Source organism: Nerophis ophidion, linkage group LG03, assembly GCF_033978795.1.
Source record: "Nerophis ophidion isolate RoL-2023_Sa linkage group LG03, RoL_Noph_v1.0, whole genome shotgun sequence".
In the NCBI taxonomy this organism is placed as follows: Eukaryota; Metazoa; Chordata; class Actinopteri; order Syngnathiformes; family Syngnathidae; genus Nerophis; species Nerophis ophidion.
The window spans coordinates 60,501,661-60,522,702 of NC_084613.1; the positions used below are offsets into that span (position 1 = coordinate 60,501,661).

Sequence of the window (21,042 nt, forward strand, 5' to 3'; positions counted from 1 at the left end):
TGCCGTCATCCCTGAATAGCTCGCAGTCGGGCAGATTCAGTGGTGGTCTATTTCCCAATATTGCAGTTATCATTGACTTTATCGTTGGAAATGCATCTGCTTTGAGTGTCGCAGGATATCCAGGAGGCATGATGTCTCCAGGGTACGGGAAAACAGTCGAAAAAACGAAAAATAACAGAGCTGATTTGACTTGGTGCGTGTAATAAGGTTGAGAAAATGGCGGATTACTTCATGTTGATACGTCACGGGTGAAAGGTCATCGCTCCGACAGGCTATCAATTAAAAGGCGTTTAAATCGCCAAATTCACCCTCTTACAGTTCGGAAATTGGTTAAAAGAACATGTGGTCTTTTTTCTGCAACATCAAGGTATATATTGACACTTAAATAGGTCTGGTGATGTTCCCCTTTAAGGGTTTTGGTCCTAAACGATCTCAGTAAGATATTACAGCTTGTAGCTGAGAATTTATGACCTATATTGAGTAAAACGTGCTTGAAACTACAATATCAACTGTTGCAAAGCTGTGTCATTAACACTGACAAGTATAAAACTACTTTTTTTAAGTAATGATTTCTTACTTCAAACATGAAAAAAAATCATGATGCAGAGTGCATATAATTGTGTCAAGATAATGGCACTAGCATTTGCTTCATTTAAGAATATTTTTCAACATATTGAGCAAAAAGGTCTCTTTTTTTCTACCAAGAAAAGTGCACTTGTTATTCGTGAGAATATACTTATTTTAAGGTATTTTGGGGTTCATTGAGGTGAGCTAATTTTACTTGTTTTGGGAAGTCGAATTTTCTTGTTCTATTGGCAGATAATTTTGCTTAGTTCAAATAAAATACCCCTAATGTTTGTGATTTTTTTTCTTGTTTTTGAACAATGACTTTTTGCAGTGTATGGTTGGAGTTCAGTCCGAGAAGCCCCATGATAGAAAACTTATTGCAAAGTAGCAACATTATTTATTTTGTGATTGATATGAAAATTGCATGCTCTTGTAAACACGTCCTGCGTTCTCAAACACATTCTAAAGTCTTGTGTAATTGTAACAAATAACATTCTATACGAGTATTCACGATTCATGATGCTAAAGGGTTATTAGCTGCATGACAGTGGCAGCGTCTTTATCTGAGTGAGCAAACAAAGTTGTGGGGAGTTGTTGCTGCCTTGTCTTCTTTATGTAGCAAAACAAATATTACCTTCCTCCCTTTAGCACAGCAATAAGCAGGTGCACCTTTTTTCTTCTGGTAAAGCAGCTTCCTCTGGGGCCGATTGGCCTCTATGCCAGAAGCCTTAGAAGGTACGGAATGTTTATGTAACATCCTTTAGCTTCAAACAAACACAAATGTTCCCATAGGAACGATGAAACGATTGAAGACACATGCTGTCTGAGAAACTAGCAAACCAAGAAGTGATCAGTGAACACTGGGAGGGACATGCTAAACAGCCAATTGCGTTAAAACAGCATCAACTATCAAGTTTGGTTGCGCCATCTTGCTGTCTCGCTGTTTATTCTCTGCGTGGAGTGAGGAGAGAGAAAGTAAAAATGAGTAATGCCGAGAGCGAAGAAATTGTGTCTACCGTATTTCCTCGATTGCCGCAGGGTATATAGTATGCGCCTGACTTGAATTACTGCCGGGTCAAACTCGCTTCGCAAAATAATTAGCGCATGCTTAGTATTACCGCCTGGTCAAACTCGTGACGTCACGAGTGACACTTCCCACGTCATCATTTTCAAAATGGAGGAGGCTGATTTCAATACCGGTAATTTGAATTCACATAAAGGGAAGAAGATTAAGAGCTATTCTGTTATGATCCGATGCCCGGATCATACCATATTGTTGCTTTGTTCCTTTTTATATCAGATTTTGTAGTTCGAACTCCTTATTTCCTGTTTTGCTCTGTCAACATGGTTGCATATTGTTTCCACCTGCTACTCTCGGCTTACGCACACCTGCTACTATTGATTACTAGGGATGATGTTTGATAAGGAATTATCGAGTTCGAGCCTATTATCGGATCCTCTTATCGAACCGATTCCTTATCGATTCTCTTACCGAGTCCAGATAGGTTGTTGTACAGTATATGGAAAAAAACACACAATATTTGGTTTAACAAAAGCTCACTTTTATTATCTGTCGTGGTGTAGATTACAAGATAACGTTAACGTTATCAGACACATACAAAATGGCTCACGTTAACGTTATCGTTAGCCACTGACTATGCTTAGGTAATGTTAGTGTAGCTAACATTACTGCTGTCCTGGTTGACATAAGAAGTAACGTGACTACAAGTGGGCAGATATGGAAATTACCGTAATTTCCGGACTATAAGGCGCACCTGAATATAAGCCGCACCAGCTAAATTTAGGGGTAAATACAGATTGCTCCATATATAAGCCGCACCCGACTATAAGCCGCAGGCGTTTTGATGTGTAATTAATCCAATCCAATCCACTTTATTTATGTAGCACATTTAATCAACAATAACGTTTCCACAGTGCTGGACAGCCATGTTAAAAACAATATTAAAAAAACAATATTATGCTCCACCAATGACTGAATAAAAACAGAAAATAAATAAATATAAAACCAATATAAAAAAAACAATATAAAAACCAATATGATTAAAAACTGTTTTAAAGGGTCAAATCAATTAAAACAGTAAAATAGAAATCAAAGTGTATAAAAAACACAGAGGACAACAGAGGACAGAGGACCACACAACTCACGTAGTGTTAAAAGCTAAAGAATAAAAGTGGGTCTTAAGACGAGAACTTAAAACACTCCACTGTGGAAGCAGTTTGAACATGGAGGGGCAGAGTGTTCCAGAGCTAAGGGCCGACCACAGAGAAGGCCCTGTCTCCCCTGGTCTTAAGTCTGGTCTTGGGCACCACGAGCTGGAACTGGCTTTCGAACCTCAGAGCGCGCGCAGGAATGTAAATGTGGATGAGGTCCGAGATATATTGAGGTGCCAGTCCATGTAAAGATTTAAAAACAAACAGCAATGTTTTAAAATCAATTCTAAAATGAACAGGGAGCCAGTGCAAACTCTGAAGAATTGGGGTTATATGCTGGCGTTTCCTGGCCCCTGTTAAAAGTCGGGCTGCTGCGTTCTGGACTAACTGCAACCGGGAGAGAGCTTTTTGGCTAATGCCAGCATAAAGTGCATTGCAGTAGTCCAGGCAACTTGAAATAAAAGCATGCACGACTTGTTCAAAAAGGTTAAAAGATAAAAACGGTTTAACCTTTACTAAAAGACGAAGGTGATAAAAACTCGATTTTAAAACGCCATTGACTTGTTTGTCTAGTTTAAAATCGCTGTCTATAGTAGTATATAGGGGTTCCTGCTACCACGGAGGGGATTGTCGGGACAGAGATGACTGTTTTGGAACGCAAAGCGTCCCATTTATTAACAATAAATCTTTCAATCATTCAATCAAACTTTCACATCTTTGACATGGCGAACAGCATTGGTGCAGAGTAGAAATAATACAAGGGTGCAAAGTAATACAAAGTGCTCGCCTGTAACACGGCAGTAATAGTGCAGTCTACATGCTGCCGTCTCCAACGTCTCACCATTGATTCATTGATGTCAAGGGTACGTGCAGCAGCTCTATATCCTTCTTTGACAGCCAGATCGATTGCCTTTAACTTAAAAGCAGCATCATATGCACTTCTCCGTTTGTTTTCCATATTGAGGGTGTTTGCATGAACACTTCCTTCGCGCAAACTGTCGCTGACGCTCTTCTACTCTTTGTTTTGCTCTCGTTACCTGGCCCCAGATGTCTGCCTCGGTCTCGCGCATCCTCGGTAGTGCGCGCCCCTGCTTACCGTAAGCCGCACCGTTGTATAAGCCGCAGGGACCAGAACGAGGGGAAAAAGTAGCGGCTTATAGTCCGGAAATTACGGTAACCGGCAACAGTTAACCTTAGTTACTCACCGGCGTCACCGCCACTGTAGCGGGGACTTGGGCAGCTGGCAGAAGAGGGGCGTTCTTCGTCGTCTCTGCCGCTGCTTCTCCACGTGTCCAAGACGCAACACGGTTCTCGAACTTTCAGGTTATGCGCAGCCTGCACGTTTCAACATGCTTGTTGTGCTCCCCACCTTACATGAGAGCGAAGCCTGGCAATAATTGCATATTGCTGCTTCCTCGTTTTTTTTTTTGTGAAATGAAGCCATGCCTTAGAGCGCTTTTTCCGGTCCATTTTTGCTGCTTTTCCTATCTGCGCCTAATGACTGAGCTACGTGACGCCATTTCTTGTGATGTCAAATGGGGCATTTCTTGTCGGAATGGGATTTGTTCCTAGTGACTCGAATAAAGAACCAACTCTTTTTCTTTACTATAGTGGTCTGGATAACGGGTACTGGTTCTCAAAAAGTGATTCAAGTCCGAGGTCTCGGTTCTTTTCTTATCGAACAACCGGGAAAACCGGTTTCGAGTATCATCCCTATTGATTACTGCGCCTTTTGTTCTTTCTGTATCGCAGGGGTAGGAAACCTATGGCTCTAGAGCCAGATGTGGCTCTTTTGATGACTGCATCTGGCTCTGAGATAAATCTTAGCTGACATTGCTTAACACGATAAGTAATTATTCTGCTGGTAATCAGTGTTAAAAATAACGTTCAAATTATAAAACATTCTCCTGCATTTTAATCCAACCATCCTTTTTCTATCGCACCTGTTCAATATGTCGCATTAATGGTATGAGGTATTATATTTATTATTGGTTAACTTTTAGAATAACAATGTTATTAAAAAGAATAAGAGACTTATCATACTCTAAAAATGTTGGTCTTACTTAAAAATGCACGCATTTAGTTGTATTCTGTGTTAAAAAATATTATATGGCTCTCACGGAAATACATTTTGAAACATTTGGCTTTCATGGCTCTGTCAGCCGAAAAAGTTCCTGACCCCTGCTGTATCGGATCCTAATTTGTTTTCACGCAACAGATGCCGACTGCTTTCCATTCTTTACTCACTAGCTTTCGCGCTACGTTGTATTTTTCCCCAGCTTTTCATTCTAGTTGTTTTTGTTTTCCCTTTTTGTGCCTTTGTGCCAAATATAGAGTTTCTGTTTGTTTCCCTAGCTCCCATGCTAGTGCCATTTGTTGGCCTTTTCTGCTTAGCACCAGTGGGTCTGTTCCTAGCTGGTTTTTGAGTTAAATAAATCTTTATTTTCTTATCTTTCGCTGTGTTCTTGCCCGACGCATCCTTGGAAGAACGAACCCGGCATCGCTATGCCCCGCAAGTCTCACATATTCAGTAGGGTTTAAGGTCCAAGCTTACATCACACTCAAATTGTTACTGCATGCCTTTGGTAAGTGCCGGAGTGAGAAGAGGTTTTAAAATAATTAGCGCATGCTTACTTTTACACACATGCCTTTGGTAAGCGCAGGAAACACGGTAATACAAAAAAAAAGTCACCTCGACAGTGTGGCAGTTTTTTTTATTTTTTCAAACGGACCGTCGTCCTTTGCCGCGCTCATCTTTTCTTTTCAACCATCGTCCGTTCTACAGATGTCCGATAATGGCTTTTTTGCCGGTATCCGATATTCCGATATTGTCCAACTCTTAATTACCGATTCAGATATCAACCGATACTGATATATATAGTCGTGGAATTAACACATTATTATGCCTAATTTTGTTGTGATGCCCCGCTGGATGCATTAAACAATGTAACAAGGTTTTCCAAAATAAATCTACTCATGGTTTGGAAAAAATGCCAACCTGGCACTGCCATATTTATTATTGAAGTCACAAATTGCATTTTTTTTTTTAACATGCCTCAAAACAGCAGCTTGGAATTTGGGACATGCTCTCCCTGAGAGCATGAGGTTGAGATGGGTGGGGTTGAGATGTGTGTTAGAGGGGATAGCGGTGGGTGTATATTGTAGCGTCTCGGAAGAGTTAGTGCTGCAAGGGATTCTAGGTATGTGTTATATTGTGTTTATGTAGTGTTATGGGGCGGATGTTCTTCCGAAATGTGTTTGTCATTCTTGTTTGGTATGGGTTCACAGTGTGGCACATATTTGTAACAGTGTTAAAGTTTTTTATACGGCCACCCTCAGTGTGACCTGCATGGCTGTTGACCAAGTATGACCTGCATTCACCTGTGTCTGTCTGAAAAGCCATAGATATTATGTGATTGGGCCGGCACGCAATGGCACTGCCTTTAAGGTATATTGGTGGTTATGTTCTTCTCCCTACCTCAATGTGTACCACTACGTACAGCGGCATTTTAAAAAGTCATAAATTTAACTTTTTGAAACCGATGCCAAAATTTTCCTATGTTACATTTAAAGCATTTATCGGCCGATAATATCGGACTGCCGATATTATCATCTCTAGTCCGTTCCCTATTCGGATGTACGTAAACAAAAGGTAGGAACTAAAGTGCAGGACTGTATGTATAAAATAACAAAATATGACAAATGTGCTACATAAAAATATAATAATTTGGTCCAATAATATTGAAAAAATAATAACTGCATAACATAAATGCATAACATAAATGTCCATCTGCGATGAGGTGGCGACTTGTCCAGGGTGTACCCCGCCTTCCGCCCGATTGTAGCTGAGATAGGCACCAGCGCCCCCCGCGACCCTAAAGGGAATAAGCGGTAGAAAATTGATGGATGGATGGATGGATAAATGTCCCTACTTAAATAGGAATAACTGACCATGTAATTTAACAGTACTAAAATTACAAAATTAGTAACACAGTTCCTTTCAGATTTCTCCAGGTTTACATTTCCACACTTTGCACTATTTTATTACACTTTATTAAGAGTTTCTTACGTATTCCTTGTTTTTGCACCTTCAATTAAAGAAGTTATTATTAATTGTTAATTTTCCATCCATCCATTTTTTACCGCTTATTCCCTTTTGGGGTTGCGGGGGGCGCTGGCGCCTATCTCAGCCAATTGTTAATCTAAAATCACAATTAACCATCCACCCATGGATGGATGGTTAATTTTGATTTTTAAACGTGTTTACGTTGATTTTTTGAGTGTGTTCCTTTCCTTTTCTGCCTTGACAGCTGAGGGGATTATAATAAGAGGAAGGTTACATTTGAAATAAAAATGTTGACATTTAATATATTTTCCTCCTGGTCCATATTTTCTGTACGTCATTAAAAAAAAATCATAAATTATCGATATCGACCAATATAAAAAAACGCATATCGTGATAGTTTTCAGTCATATCGCCCTGGCCTACCTTCCAACAAAAACCTACAGCGCTAACACACAAGTAGAGAGATAGTGTACCATGTCTGATGCCTCATGGACAAAGCAGCTTCAATACTGCATAGCAAGAGGTAATATCAAATAAATGTGTTAATACTTATATATAAAACTACCTTTTTTTATATATTTTTAAAAAATATACAAAAAGTAGGACTTACAGTATGAAAATATTTTTTATGTAAATTGTAAAAAAAAATATGTACATATATATTTACAATTTTAAAACCTGTGTTGCGGTTAACCATGGTAAGTTTTTGACTAAGTAGTATGATTTAATAATTAATAGTAGTAATTCTGGATATATAATAGTAATAATAATAAAATGACAACCAGCATATTTTTTAAATTTTCCTGAAGGAATTAATAACGTACTATCTAAATATAATTGTCTGCTTCTGCAGTACTGTCACTTGGAAAATGAACAGGAAAAAGAGCCCTATGTGAATATAATCCTGTATGCATGTTGGATAAAGTAAAACACTCGGCTAAAATATGCCTTTATGCATTGTGGTGGACGTCTTTACCTCCACACCACCCAAAGAGTGCAGTAGCTGGTGGCACCTATAATGTTGAAGATTAGAACAACGTTTAAAGAAAAAGTGCTGCTCGATGTAATGTGGAACAGCCCTGCAGCAAAAGTTGCAAAACATTTTAACAACGACTCAAAAAGAATTAGACTTAGGAGAGGGAAAATACACAAACAAGAACAATTATGATATCCTTGGACAAAAGGTCTGTTCTTTGCTGGGGGGAGAAAAATAAAGTTTGCAAGGAGTTGAGCGAAAAGCTTTTAGAGTGGATTTATTCCGTGCGAGTTGTGTCCAGAAAAAAGAAAGAAACAGTATATTTTTGTTATGTCTAACAACTTGTCAAGTCCTGATCAAATACGTTTTTTTATCACCAAAAAGTTGTCAACAAACACGGTCGACCACTTTTTTGACAATTCCTGACCCATTAGCGTCTTTCTATGTCGACATGTTTGTAATATTGTCAGCTTCCTCATTATTGCTGAGCCACAACATAACTACTGTTTAAAACGTGCGCACAGTGACTTCCTGTTCAGTGCAAAATAAGCTTCAAAATAAAAGCAGGTAGTATTAACCAGGATTCCGCTGTTTTTTTTTTTTTTTCGTTTTTTTTTAAGAGCAAAAGCTCAAGCTAAAAGTATTAAATATTGTAATGTTGGTGGAATGACGATGAGGCAGGTGCGCTAATCAGCCTTCTATCGGCATCTACAAAACATTATACGGTATTGCAGTGCTTCCCAATTATTTTGTGTTACACCCTCTCCAGGAAGAAGAAACCATTTTACTCTTTGCCACAAATATAAACAATATCGTTTGCCTATAAGATTGTTATAAGTACACCTCTGCTTAACATTGTATCCTTGTTAACATTAAAGGAAACAACAAAAGAAAAAAACATGTATTTACAATAAAGAATAACTTTATAAACACTGTTTTAGTCTGGAACAGAAAATATTTAAAATTAATCAATTTGCCTGAAATTTTCAAAAACAAAGTATCTGTTGCGTTTGGGACGCATATTGATGCGCAAAGTTGTCAACCCAAGATGCTACAGGACTCGGATTAGGCAGGATTGCTGGTAGGAGCTTGTTTTAATATACAAAATGATAAAAGAACACTGACAAAAGGCAAAGAAAAGGCGTGCCTACGCACGGGAAGCTAAATGCTAATGTTAGCAAGAGTCGAGTTCAAAGTGTCCAAAGTAGCGCGTGCAGAGCGCGCGGAAGCTAAGACAGGACTTAGCAAGGTAAATACAAAACAGGAATACCAAACATAACTGTTGCATGGAGCAAACAAAACATCCAGACAGAACTAAGGTAGCTGGCCGGTTTAAATACTAACACGATAATCAAAAACAGGTGTGCGTCAGAAAGTAAGTGCAGGTGGAGCAAATGAAGTCGCCATGGTGACCAATACAAACAAGGAAGTGCTCAAACAAAAGGATCGGAAGAATCCAAGAAATAATCAAAACACAAAAAAGGGACTCAAACATAGACTAAAGATGTGATCCGGGAACTGGATCACAACAGTATCTTAATTTAAATCATAAGCATTGTTCAACTGACTTGATAACATTCGGTACTAAAAAAATGATTTGACAAACAAAATAAATAATAAATTCAAACTGAAGATTAATCAGGAGCACAATTCATAAAACGCAACATGAATAAAACAATTTGTGTTTTGTTTTTTTTGGAAGGGTGAGGGGGTGGCTTAAAGCAACACGCACACACACTTGGTCTGACTCTAACCAGCAGGCAGCTAAACACAATAATACTCCCTTTGCGACAACACCGCATGATAACGACAACCAGCCAGTCGGAGGTGCATCAAGATAAGCCGTTTCCACTGTAAATTACTATTATGCTGTATATATAAATACATAGCTTCCACATTCAGTCCCCCCCGCAAAGGCACCAATTTATGCAAATTCAACCAATCACGCAATTTTGGCCAATGCCTGCATTTTCCCCACACATCTAATATGTCTATAAGCAGCGTTTAAACACACGCATCAAGGGTCTACTTAAAACATATGTTTGTTTCTTGTGTAGACGAAGCAGAAACAGCAACAGATGACAATACATGAACTCTTTATTGCTTGTTTCTGTCTGCAGTGCTAAACCTTTTGGCTGATGTAGTATAGAAACACTTTGTAACACACCGGCGTGCTCACTTCATGTACATCGATCTAATCACTGTCAGTGTTGGCGTTTGGAATTTTACAAATGGGGTCGCAGGGACCCCATCAAGTCATGAAAATAGGGTCCCACTTTTTTGTAACTGTTTTGAAAACAAATGATAAATGTATGCATTATCCTGTTAGATCTCACATTCTATATTGTGTTTCTGAAAAGGTTGACATAAACGTTATTTAACTCATTTAAAAAAATAATACTAAATAAAACAAATTTTTATGTGTATGTAAATTTATTTAGTTATACACATTCATTCACTTTCTTATTTCCTACGTGGATTTAAACTTTACCGCAACCGCCCCAAAATCAAGGTTTTCTGGCTGAAGAGGACCACTGACACATCTCGTCTCTGCATATTTTATTAGAATACCCTTAAGAACATTACATATATCAAAAACAATAAAAAATATATGTAATGCTCAAAAGGATATTCTAGTAAAATATGCAGATACGATGTGTCACTTTCAAAATATTACCTGAAATCAATTTTTGTTAGGCAATATTACATTCAATGAAAATAATTCTTAAATGAATACATCCAAACACTTTATAAATATTTATTATGTACACAAAGAAATAACAGTTCTAAGTAGAAATGTCCGGTTATATCGGCTAGAATGTGTCATCAACACGCATTATGACGATGTTACGAGCGTACAGATGTTAAGTACAATATCACATAGCGTCCAGAGGGGGCGCCATTGAGTATATTGTGTGGATTAAGAAGTGAATGAAGAAGAATGAGTAAAGGAAGCTGTGTGAAGTCTACATGAAATCTCTGGAGTCTGCTTTCACGCATATAAACACTACCACAACAACAAGTGTATTAAAAGCGCCATCCTGGGCCAAATTGATATATTTTCTGTGACACTAATCAGAAAAGCTTCCTCCAGCAATGTAAACACTAAAAAATGCAATTTGAATAACAAGACTGGTAATTCAGAACCTGTGATGTCATGACACACTTTAGGACCCGGATGTGGTGACCATGACTTTGCCTATCGAGTACGGGCCCATCCTGGAGGAGGAGGAGTGTGTACCCGCACACCCTAATGACCTCTCGGGTGCCACTGTGCTGGTGAATGCTCAGGTGCCTGACGGGGGTCTCGCCCAGACGGCGCCATCCTATGCCGCAGAGGAGCACGCAGCCGGGACAAGCGCAGCGTCCGAGGCCAAGGCAAACACAGCTGCTCCGCCCCAGCTCTACCTCCTCCAGCACCAGCAACCTCACACGCAGACCTCCACCACCATGACGACCACTGTCACCTCCACAGTCGCCGCCACAGTCACCGCAGCGGGCCCGGAAGGGGGCCACGTCAATCCGGCTTTCACCCAGAGCCACATGGCAGAGCCGGAGAACGGCAAGAGCAGCAGTCTTTGGAACCCCACCTACGGCTCTTGGTTCCTGCAGCAGCAACAGAGGAAGCAGCAGCAGAGGCAGGGGGGAATGGGCGGAAGCAGGGTGCCCGGTGAAGGGCAGGAGCATGTGGGACGGACTGTGGCCGAGGTCGCCGGGTCTATGGGTCTGCAGCATAAGTTCCAACATCAGCACCAGCTGCAGGTGCTGCACCAGCAGCAGCGGGGTCTCTGCAGACCCCTGTTAGTGCCCTCGCCCCCCGCCGCCCAGTCACCCCTACTTTTAGATTCAGCTGCTTTGCCGCCGGGTCCCCTCTACAGACTGAGACGTTTCCCTTGCGGGAGCATCGGTTTCGGCTACCAGGAGCAGAGCGTGGCAGTGGAGGCCAACCCACCGCCGCCATTTTCCTCCCAACAGGGGGCATCAGCCACCCATCACAGAGCCCCCGTCCCCACCTCAGTGTCTCTGGGTCGATCGGCGCTATCAGAGGACAGCCGACCCCTCTTGGTCACCATGGGAACAGTGCAGGACCCCCGCCTGCCCAGAATGGAGGGGCACAATGCCACCGTGCTTTAGCCAACTTGCCTGCGCCACTTTTTCACCCCCCAAGACTTTTCACTGTGTCAGGAAGGACGACTTGAGCCCATCCTAGCATCTTTTTGGCCCTCAATCCATCACCTTTTTACTACAAATGAACATTAAAAGCACATCAGACGGCGAAACAAATTCAAAAGCTAGTTTTTGAGTGGAAGAAATGTATTTTTTCATCACGGAAGGGGATGCATGTGACCTCAGAGGACAGACTTTATAGCAGAGGTTTCAGTTTTTGTGTGCGCTGACTGATGGCTGCAGCAGCACTCAGATGGACAATAATTCTGATTTAAATGGCTTTAGTTGGCCAACTTCACACTTGATTCACAAACTCTGATGACTGCGGAGACCAATTTAAAAGTTGCTGCTGCCAGCCTCGTATTTCATTTCTATTGCAGGACCCTCACCCTGTTCATTACCCTCATCCTTCGCCGGGAGAAAAAAAAAGCTTGGCAGGTAACTTGTACTTTCTATATGTTGGATTTACACACTCAAAAAAAAAAAGTGTTTGTTGATGTTTGCTTGCCTGCGTGTTTATTTATTCTTTCCTTTATTTATTATTTGGCTTTACAAGTTATCAACATACAAGCGGAATTTTTTTTGCATCACCAGATTATTGTTTTTTTGCTGTTTGAAAAGGTTAAATTTATGTTAAAAGTTAAAGTACCAATGATTTTCTCACACACACTAGGCGTGGGGAAATGTGTCCTCTGCATTTGACCCATCCCCTTGATCACCCCTTGGGAGGTGAGGGGAGCAGTGGGCAGCAGCGGTGCCGCGCCCGGGTATCATTTTTTGTGATTTAACCTTTCAATTCCAACCCTTGATACTGAGTGCCAAGCAGGGAGGTAAGGGGTCCCATTTTTATAGTCTTTGGTATGACTCGGTCGGGGTTTGAACTCACAACCTACTAGGCCACTAAAAAGGGGAGCCGATGCTAACAAAACTTTACAAAATGTCCTCCGGCTGCAGGCGAGTTACATTCCGATGACGCCGATGTAAGTCGAGTTTTAGTGTAAGTCAGAAGTTAACTCTGCTTTGTAAGCTGCTTAGTCATTAATAAAAATAATGAGTGAGTGTAAGGCACACTCACTAGCTCTGTTGAGGTGTTTCATAATGGTGCCATCTGCTGGATTAAAAAAGTCACCACTTTTTTTTTTTTCAAGTAAACAATTGTGCAGAAAGGAATATGAAACGTGCAAAATCGGTCCATTAGCATTAGCAACAAGGAAAATAACTTGTACATTATTCTGCACTGTAAGATTAAAATGATTCCACATTTTGCAATCTTTCCTTTTGAAGTTTTCCTGGCCACGAATCACCAAACTGTGGAGAAGGGGCAAGGACCCCCAACTACAATTATTTGTTTTGGGTTTTTTTTTTCATGTATAATGGTGCTAAATGTACCTTGTTATTACGAAATACTAAGATATTCAAATAGTATAGTGCCGCTAATGGCTATCTAGCAACTAGCGCACTAACTAGTAATCGGCGGCCAGTACACTAATCGCTGGCAGCCAACTAACACGCTAATCGCTAGCTGGCAGATAGCACGCTGATCAGCAGCTGTTAATCAAGGCATTATTTAGTAGCTGCCAATTAGCATGCTCATCATTAGCATCAAACTAGCGCTCTAATTGCTAGCTGGCAACCAAAGCCTTAAAGTACCAGTAGAGTGGAAAAACAAGTTACCTCTATATTAAAGCGATTATCATATATGTCTGATTTATGACACCCAAAGTCTTATAAAGTCTGCGAGTAAATAGATATGATCAAAATAGTATCAATCCAACAGAGATTTCCAAGCCATTTTGAGAGATAATGAGCTAGCCAGACACGTGAGCTCTTGATGTAGTGGTAGGAACACAGATCCCTTCCCCACCAACAACAATGTGAGAGCCAACATTGATTACTTTGGGAAAAATTATAATCCAGAACCATATATTTTTGATCCTGAATATAAGGAGGATGATCTACAAGTTTTAGAAGCTCTGCTGAACAAATCCAGCTTTAGTGAAACACTAAGCCTCATGTAGAAATATTGCTAGATGCTAAACGACAAATATAATAAAACGATAGTTTACTGTACAATGTCTGCTCTTTTTTTGATGGTGACTAATAGGATGTCCAAATCTTCCCGTTTAGATGAATAATTAATCATGATGCACACGAAGGGTTAACAAGGAAAATCCAGATGAGAGGCATGATTTTTAATCGAGAATAACTTTGATGAGCCGAGACCGGATGATGCCGGCTCACAGTAAAGCGGCAGAAGGCTACTTAGCTGTTTGTTATTAATGTGCCACAAAAGAGTATAAAGAGTATCGGTGGCGGGGTTTGGATGGTTAATTTGTAAGTTTTGTGGGCGAAATAGAGAGTCCCCATTGACTTCATTGTTAGCAGACTTTTGATGTATTTATTCATTTACGACTTAGAATGCATAAAAAAAGAAAAACGTGTTTATGTCTTATATAGGGATTGTGAATGGTAGACAGCACATTTAATTGTTGCACATTTCCAGTATGGCTGATCTGATACTATGGTCAGAGTGCAGAAATTTAACTCCAGCGACGTCAATCTCCGGAAATAGGCGAAAAAGTTCACAACAGAATATTCTAAATGGCTAACTGAATTTGTGGCATTTTGTGACGTTTAGACAGTATTTACAAATACTTAGCGAATTGTAAATACAATTGGATATGGTTTAATGGATACAATTAAACATAATTAAGCATATAAAGTCAACCTGTTTTTACACTCTACTATTAAACATAATTAAGCATATAAAGTCAACCTGTTTTTACACTCTACTGGTACTTAAATCGCTCGCTGCCAACTACCACGCTATATGCTAGCTGGCAACTAGCACACTGATTGCCATCTGGTAACTAGCACTGCTAATTGCTAGCTGCCAACAGGCACACTAATCGCTAGATATCTTAAATGCTAAGATGAATATAATGTAATTATTTATTCATGTTTTTATTTCAAACCTGCAAGGTGCAGTAGGCAGGGTGGTTATGTCACTGCCATTAATAAACTACATTACAGCCGGTTAGATCAATGTTCATGTCTATTTAAACACATTTACATTTGAAAAAACAATGTGGGGGAATTTAAAAAAAAATTGGATAAAAGTCCAATCAACCAAAAATGTCACAACTTTCCTGCAGTACCTCTGTGGACCCGCACAGCTCCCTTGTTGAAGGTCTGTAATTTTGATCCATGATGGTGAATGTCAGGTTCAAACACTGATGACATCTATTAAACAGGACAAGAAGCAAAGAATCAAACAGAGACGGAATTAAATTTGGCTCAATTTGAGGAGAAACGTCTGGTCTGTACTCTTGTAGTCTCCAGTATGCTCTGGCAAAAAATTGCACGCCTCTTCCTTTATTTGGACTTTCTCTGACCACATGGCAACAGCTGCTTCTAAGGGATGAGGGTCGTAAACAGTTAACAGAAAAGGTCATAAAACAGTTCAAGGAAGCGGTGCCTGGAGGGGAGTCTGGTCCTGCTTCCTCTTTGCTTTTGTAGTTCTTGGGTGAAGACAATATCTTTCTGTTGACTACAATACATGAAAGAAACAGAACACCTTCATTTTGCTTCCCCCCCTTACAGTGGATTTTGTACAAGCCTTCTTCTTAGAAGGTTCAAAGACAGCTTCTAGTCTTATCACCGGGAATTCATTTCAACACAAAGTTTTTGTGATAACTTGGATAAAATTATTCTAACAGTGACGAATACATTCTTTCAATACGAGCCTTTTCGCGTGAGCCGGAAGAAGCGCTGCCATTTCATTTTGCTTTTTGCACAGATATTAGTCTGGAAAAAAATTACAACTTTTTTTTAATTTGTGGGTCAAATGTAAATGACATTTTTTTTATCCCACAGATGGCAAATGAGCATTATGAAACACCAACACAGCATCAGCGCAGTCGATACAGGTAGTGATTGTGCCATGCACTCACTGAGGCGTCATTTACTCGTCACTAATAAAAACCGTAGAAGGTCCTTTCGCATTTCCATTCTTGATGACAGGTGTGGCGTCTGAGCAACTCAGCATTGTGCACTAATTTTCTTTTCCCTTTTCTTTGGTGCACTGCCATCAGAAAGGTGGGCACCATAAAAAGGAAAAAGTGACCTAAAAAAAAGCGAGAGTGGCGTCCTTCCTAAAGCGCCACTATTTTCTTTTAGTAGGACATTACTCATTTATATGAAACCAGTGAACTGAACGCAAGGACGGCCTGTAAACATTAAAATGTAGGGAATTCTATGCATCCTTTATTGTGCCCTTTGATGGTGGATGCAAGAAGAAAGCGCTGATGCAAGTAAAGCAGAGATTATTTTAAAGGCACCGTCAGCAACAACTGCTTTGTCGAACACAAACAAGTGGTGTAAAATCCGTCCACAAGCTCAGATCTCCCTTTTAAAGAGCTGATTAAAACCATTCCTTCATTATGCCTTTTATAGTGGAAAATATTGTTGTTGGGTTTTTGTGTGTGTGTGTGATTATACAACAGTGAATATTGCTGACTCAATGTTAACCTTAAAACTTGCCATTGAAAGCACTCCGTTTACATAGTTCTCTGTTCTATTACTGAATGAATGTTGTGGAATACAATTGAGTGTCCATGCTCGTATTATTCAATAGAAAATGCTCCTCATGTGAATAAAAAAATCTGAGTGTATTTCCGTTCATTTTCCACCCACATCCGTCTCCTAGCAGTCAACACCTTTATTTCACACTTCTTCTTACCTTTCCTGATGACAAAAAAAAACTTCTAAGGTGATGCGGGAGGAGCACAACAATAGTCAGGCAACATCGGTGGTGTAACACCAGTGAAATTTCCCTTACTTTTCCCGGAAAATGTCATTCTTTTCACATGCAGATGTGGACAGGTATGATCTGTCTGGACTTTCCTTTTCCATCACGTGTAGAATATAAGAATAGTTAACGTTTCAGTGTGGCGCTGTGGCGACCGATGAAGACAAAATGCATTCTTGTTGCTTAGTTTACTGTACATGTATGGCTTATAAATTATATCACGTTGTGTTCTCTTTGCAGATCATAATGTGTAAAGACAGCCTGAACTGCACCTGTAAATGATGTAATTATAGAGTATTGTTCTATGGCTCGGGTAAATGCTGTACATTGCCCTTGGGATTGGCCAAAATGAATAAATTACTATATAATATGAGGTTTGTGTTTTCTGCAGAACTTGTTTGGGATCATATTTCTCTGTGCAACACTGAAGTTTGTGCAACACTGAAATAGTGAACAGTGGTAGTGGACTATCTGAGCAAGGGGGGGCATTAGGGATCGCCCCAAGGATAACTTAACAAAAATAATGTATATTCATTTGCAGCAAACGGCATTTTGGTTTGGGAATGTGAGTGATGTCACATACCGTACTGTAAGAAGTCATGAAAGCTCCTTTTGTTTTATGCTCGCCATATTTCTTTTCATAAGCTTTTTTTTTTCTTTCTTTAACTTTTGAAAAAGAGTACAGAACCACAGTGTGAACTTTAAAGGCCTACTGAAATGAGATTTTCTTATTTAAACGGAGATAGCAGGTCCATTCTATGCATCATACTTGATCATTTCGCGATATTGCCATATTTTTGCTGAAAGGATTTAGTAGAGAACATTGACGATAAAGTTCGCAACTTTTGGTCGTCAATAAAAAAGCCTTGCCTGTACCGGAAGAAGCAGACGAATTGCGCGTGACGTCACGGGTTGTGGAGCTCCTCACATCCTCACATTGTTTACAATCATAGCCACCAGCAGCTAGAGCGATTCGGACTGAGAAAGCGACAATTTCCCCATTAATTGGAGTGAGGATGAAAGATTCGTGGATGAGGATAGTGAGAGTGAAGGACTAGAAGAAAAAAAAAAGGCGAAGGCAGTGGGAGCGATTCAGATGTTATTAGACAAATTTACTAGGATAATTCTGGAAAATATCTTTCTGCTTATTGTGTTACAAGTGTTTTAGTGAGATTATACGGTACCTGAAAGTTGGAGGTGTGTGGCCACCGCCAGTGTCTCTGAGGGAACCCACACAGCTGCAGGAGGACGCAAGCTCCGCTCATAACTACGGTAAGAGCCGACTTATTACCATAATTTTCTCACCGAAACCTGCCGCTTAACCGCTCTGTTCCATAGTAAAGCTTCACCTTCGGGAACGTAAACAAGGAAACACCGGCTGCAATACACCTCCATCTTTCTACTTTGACTTCTCCATTATTAATTGAACAAATTGCAAAAGATTCAGCAACACAGATGTCCAGAATACTGTGTAACTATGCGATTAAAGAAGACTATTTATAGCTTGGATCGGCCTGGAAAAAAATGTCCGCTACAACCAGTGACGTCATTATACGCGTCATCATACCGCAACGTTTTCAACAGGACATTTTGCGGGAAATTTAAAATTGCAATTTACTAAACTAAAAAGTATTTGTTAGCATGTGTTGCAATGTTAATATTTCATCATTGATATATAAACTATCAGACTGCGTGTTCGGTAGTAGTGGGTTTCAGTAGGCCTTTAAAGCATTTTAAGTCTTAAAAATTGTTTGCACTAATGCAGAAATACATTTATGATTGCCATTTTAAGAGATAATGGTAATCAATAAAATAATTCAAGCAGTTAAAAAATATGACATTCTATTTTTTGTAATCTAAAGACACTGAAAACATTTTATTTTCCTAAATCACGGGCCTTGGGAAAAAGGGTTGGTTTTTCCATCAGGTTGGTCTTATATTGGGGACATTACAGTATTTCACGTAATGCAGTTCGAATTAAGCTAGAGAAATAAAATATCAAAATGAACATGGAAAAATATTATATTATATAAAATAGTATTCCGTACATGGAAAGGATTGACAGATTCTATGGAAACAGATTTTATACACGTATATATATATATATATATATATATATATATATATATATAGAGAGAGAGAGAGAGAAACTGTAAATCAATATACATATATGTATATATATATGTACATATATAAATATATGAATATATATATATAGATGTATATACATATACTGTATATGTATATATATACATACATACAATACGTACACACACATATATATATATACATATACATATATACATACATATATATATACATACATATATATATATGTATATATATATATATAATATATATATATATAATACATATATATATATATATATATATATATATATATATATATATATATTATATATATATATATATATATATATATGCAATACAGGCCAAAAGTTTGGACACACTTTCTCATTCAATGCGTTTTCTTTATTTTCATGGCTGTTTACTAGGTGTGGGGAAAATACGATTCGAATACGTTGTGCAATTCAAAATCGATTCTCTTTTTCTTTTTTTTTTATCAATTTTTTTTTTTTTTTATTTATTTATTTTCATCAATCCAACAAACAGTACACAGCAATACCATAACAATGCAATCCAATTCCAAAACCAAACCTGACCCAGCAACACTCAGAACTACAATAAACAGAGCAATTGAAAGAAGATACAAACACGACACAGAACAAACCAAAAGTAGTGAAACAAAAATGAATATTATTAACAACAGTTTCAATATTAGTTAGAATATCAGCATAACAGTGATTAAAAATCCCTCATTGACATAATCATTCAACATTTATAAAAATTAAAAAAAAGAACAATAGTGTCACAGTGGCTTACACTTGCATCGCATCTCATAAGCTTGACAACACACTGTGTCCAATGTTTTCACAAAGACAAAATAAGTCATATTTTTAGTTCGTTTAATAGTTAAAACAAATTTACATTATTACAATCACTTGATATAACATTGTCCTTTACAATTATAAATGCTTTTTTTTTTTAATCTACTACTCTGCTAGCATGTCAGCAGACTGGGGTAGATCCTGCTGAAACCCTATGTATTGAATGAATACAGAATCGTTTTGAATCGGAAAAAAATAGTTTTTTAGATTTGGAATCGAGAATCGTGTTGAATTGAAAAAATCAATATATAATCGAATCGTGACCCCAAGAATCGATATTGAATCGAATCGTGGGATACCTAAAGATCCGCAGCCCTAATATATATATATATATATATATATATATATATATATATATATATATAATTATATATATATATATATATATATATATATATATATATAACGGTACGTTCCCGATTCTGCATTGCTCTGAATTTGAAATTTGGTGGATGAGGGATTATGGTGTGGGGTTGTTTTTCAGGAGTGGGGCTTGCCCCCTTAGTTCCAGTGAAAGGAACTTTGAATGCTCCAGGATACCAAAACATTTTGGACAATTCCATGCTCCCAACCTTGTGGGAACATATGTGTGTATATATTAGTATATATGTGTGTACGTATTAATATATGTATATGTCATTTTTAGACATTAAAAACATCACTATTTGTCCGTTTTATTTTACAGGTTGTAAAGTATTTGTTGTTATGACTGTGCTGTAACTGTAACAAAATATACTTCTTCCGTACATATACATTTTTGTTAAAAACTCTAAATAAATAAACCCCTAACTATAAATTCAAAGAATTTTATAAATTTGCAACCTTCTAATAGATGTAGACGTATTGGGTTTAATGTTATTTTTTGCAGACTACTGTAAGCTTCTAAAATATTTGGAAATTATTAATGTAGTCCACCTTGGTTTGTTTATTTATACTTCTTAATGTAGAGGCAAATGTGTAACTATGTCGCCACCCTGTGGCCACAGACTAAAGCAGCAGTAGGTGACGTGGGAATTAAATGGGGTATTTTCGCCAAGTACCACCTCAGGAAATACTTGGCTCTCCAACTACCACCATAATGACCGACTTAAAATACAGTTGCGTGGTATGCCTAAGTATTTATTGAAAACAAAACAGAGGTTTTATTTTACATGTATTATTGTTTGGCTACTGTAACGTTACACCAGGGGTCACCAACGCGGTGTCCGCGGGCACTAGGTGGCCCGTAAGGACCAGATGAGTCGCCCACTGGCCTGTTCTAAAAATAGCTCAAATAGCAGCACTTACCAGTGAGCTGCCTCTATTTTTTTAATTT

At 38.7% G+C, this 21,042-nt stretch overlaps 1 protein-coding gene across 1 annotated transcript in view; it reads left to right on the plus strand.

Annotated features, from left to right (window-relative positions):
* alk (ALK receptor tyrosine kinase) overlaps positions 1-17,128 on the plus strand; it is a 924,960-nt gene extending 907,832 nt beyond the window's left edge. Inside the window, exon 29 of the mRNA XM_061895727.1 lies at positions 10,953-17,128. Within this exon, the coding sequence (XP_061751711.1) occupies positions 10,953-11,915 (963 nt within the window). The 3' untranslated portion in view covers positions 11,916-17,128. The remainder of the gene's footprint in view (positions 1-10,952) is intronic.
* The last annotated feature ends 3,914 nt before the right edge of the window (positions 17,129-21,042 follow it).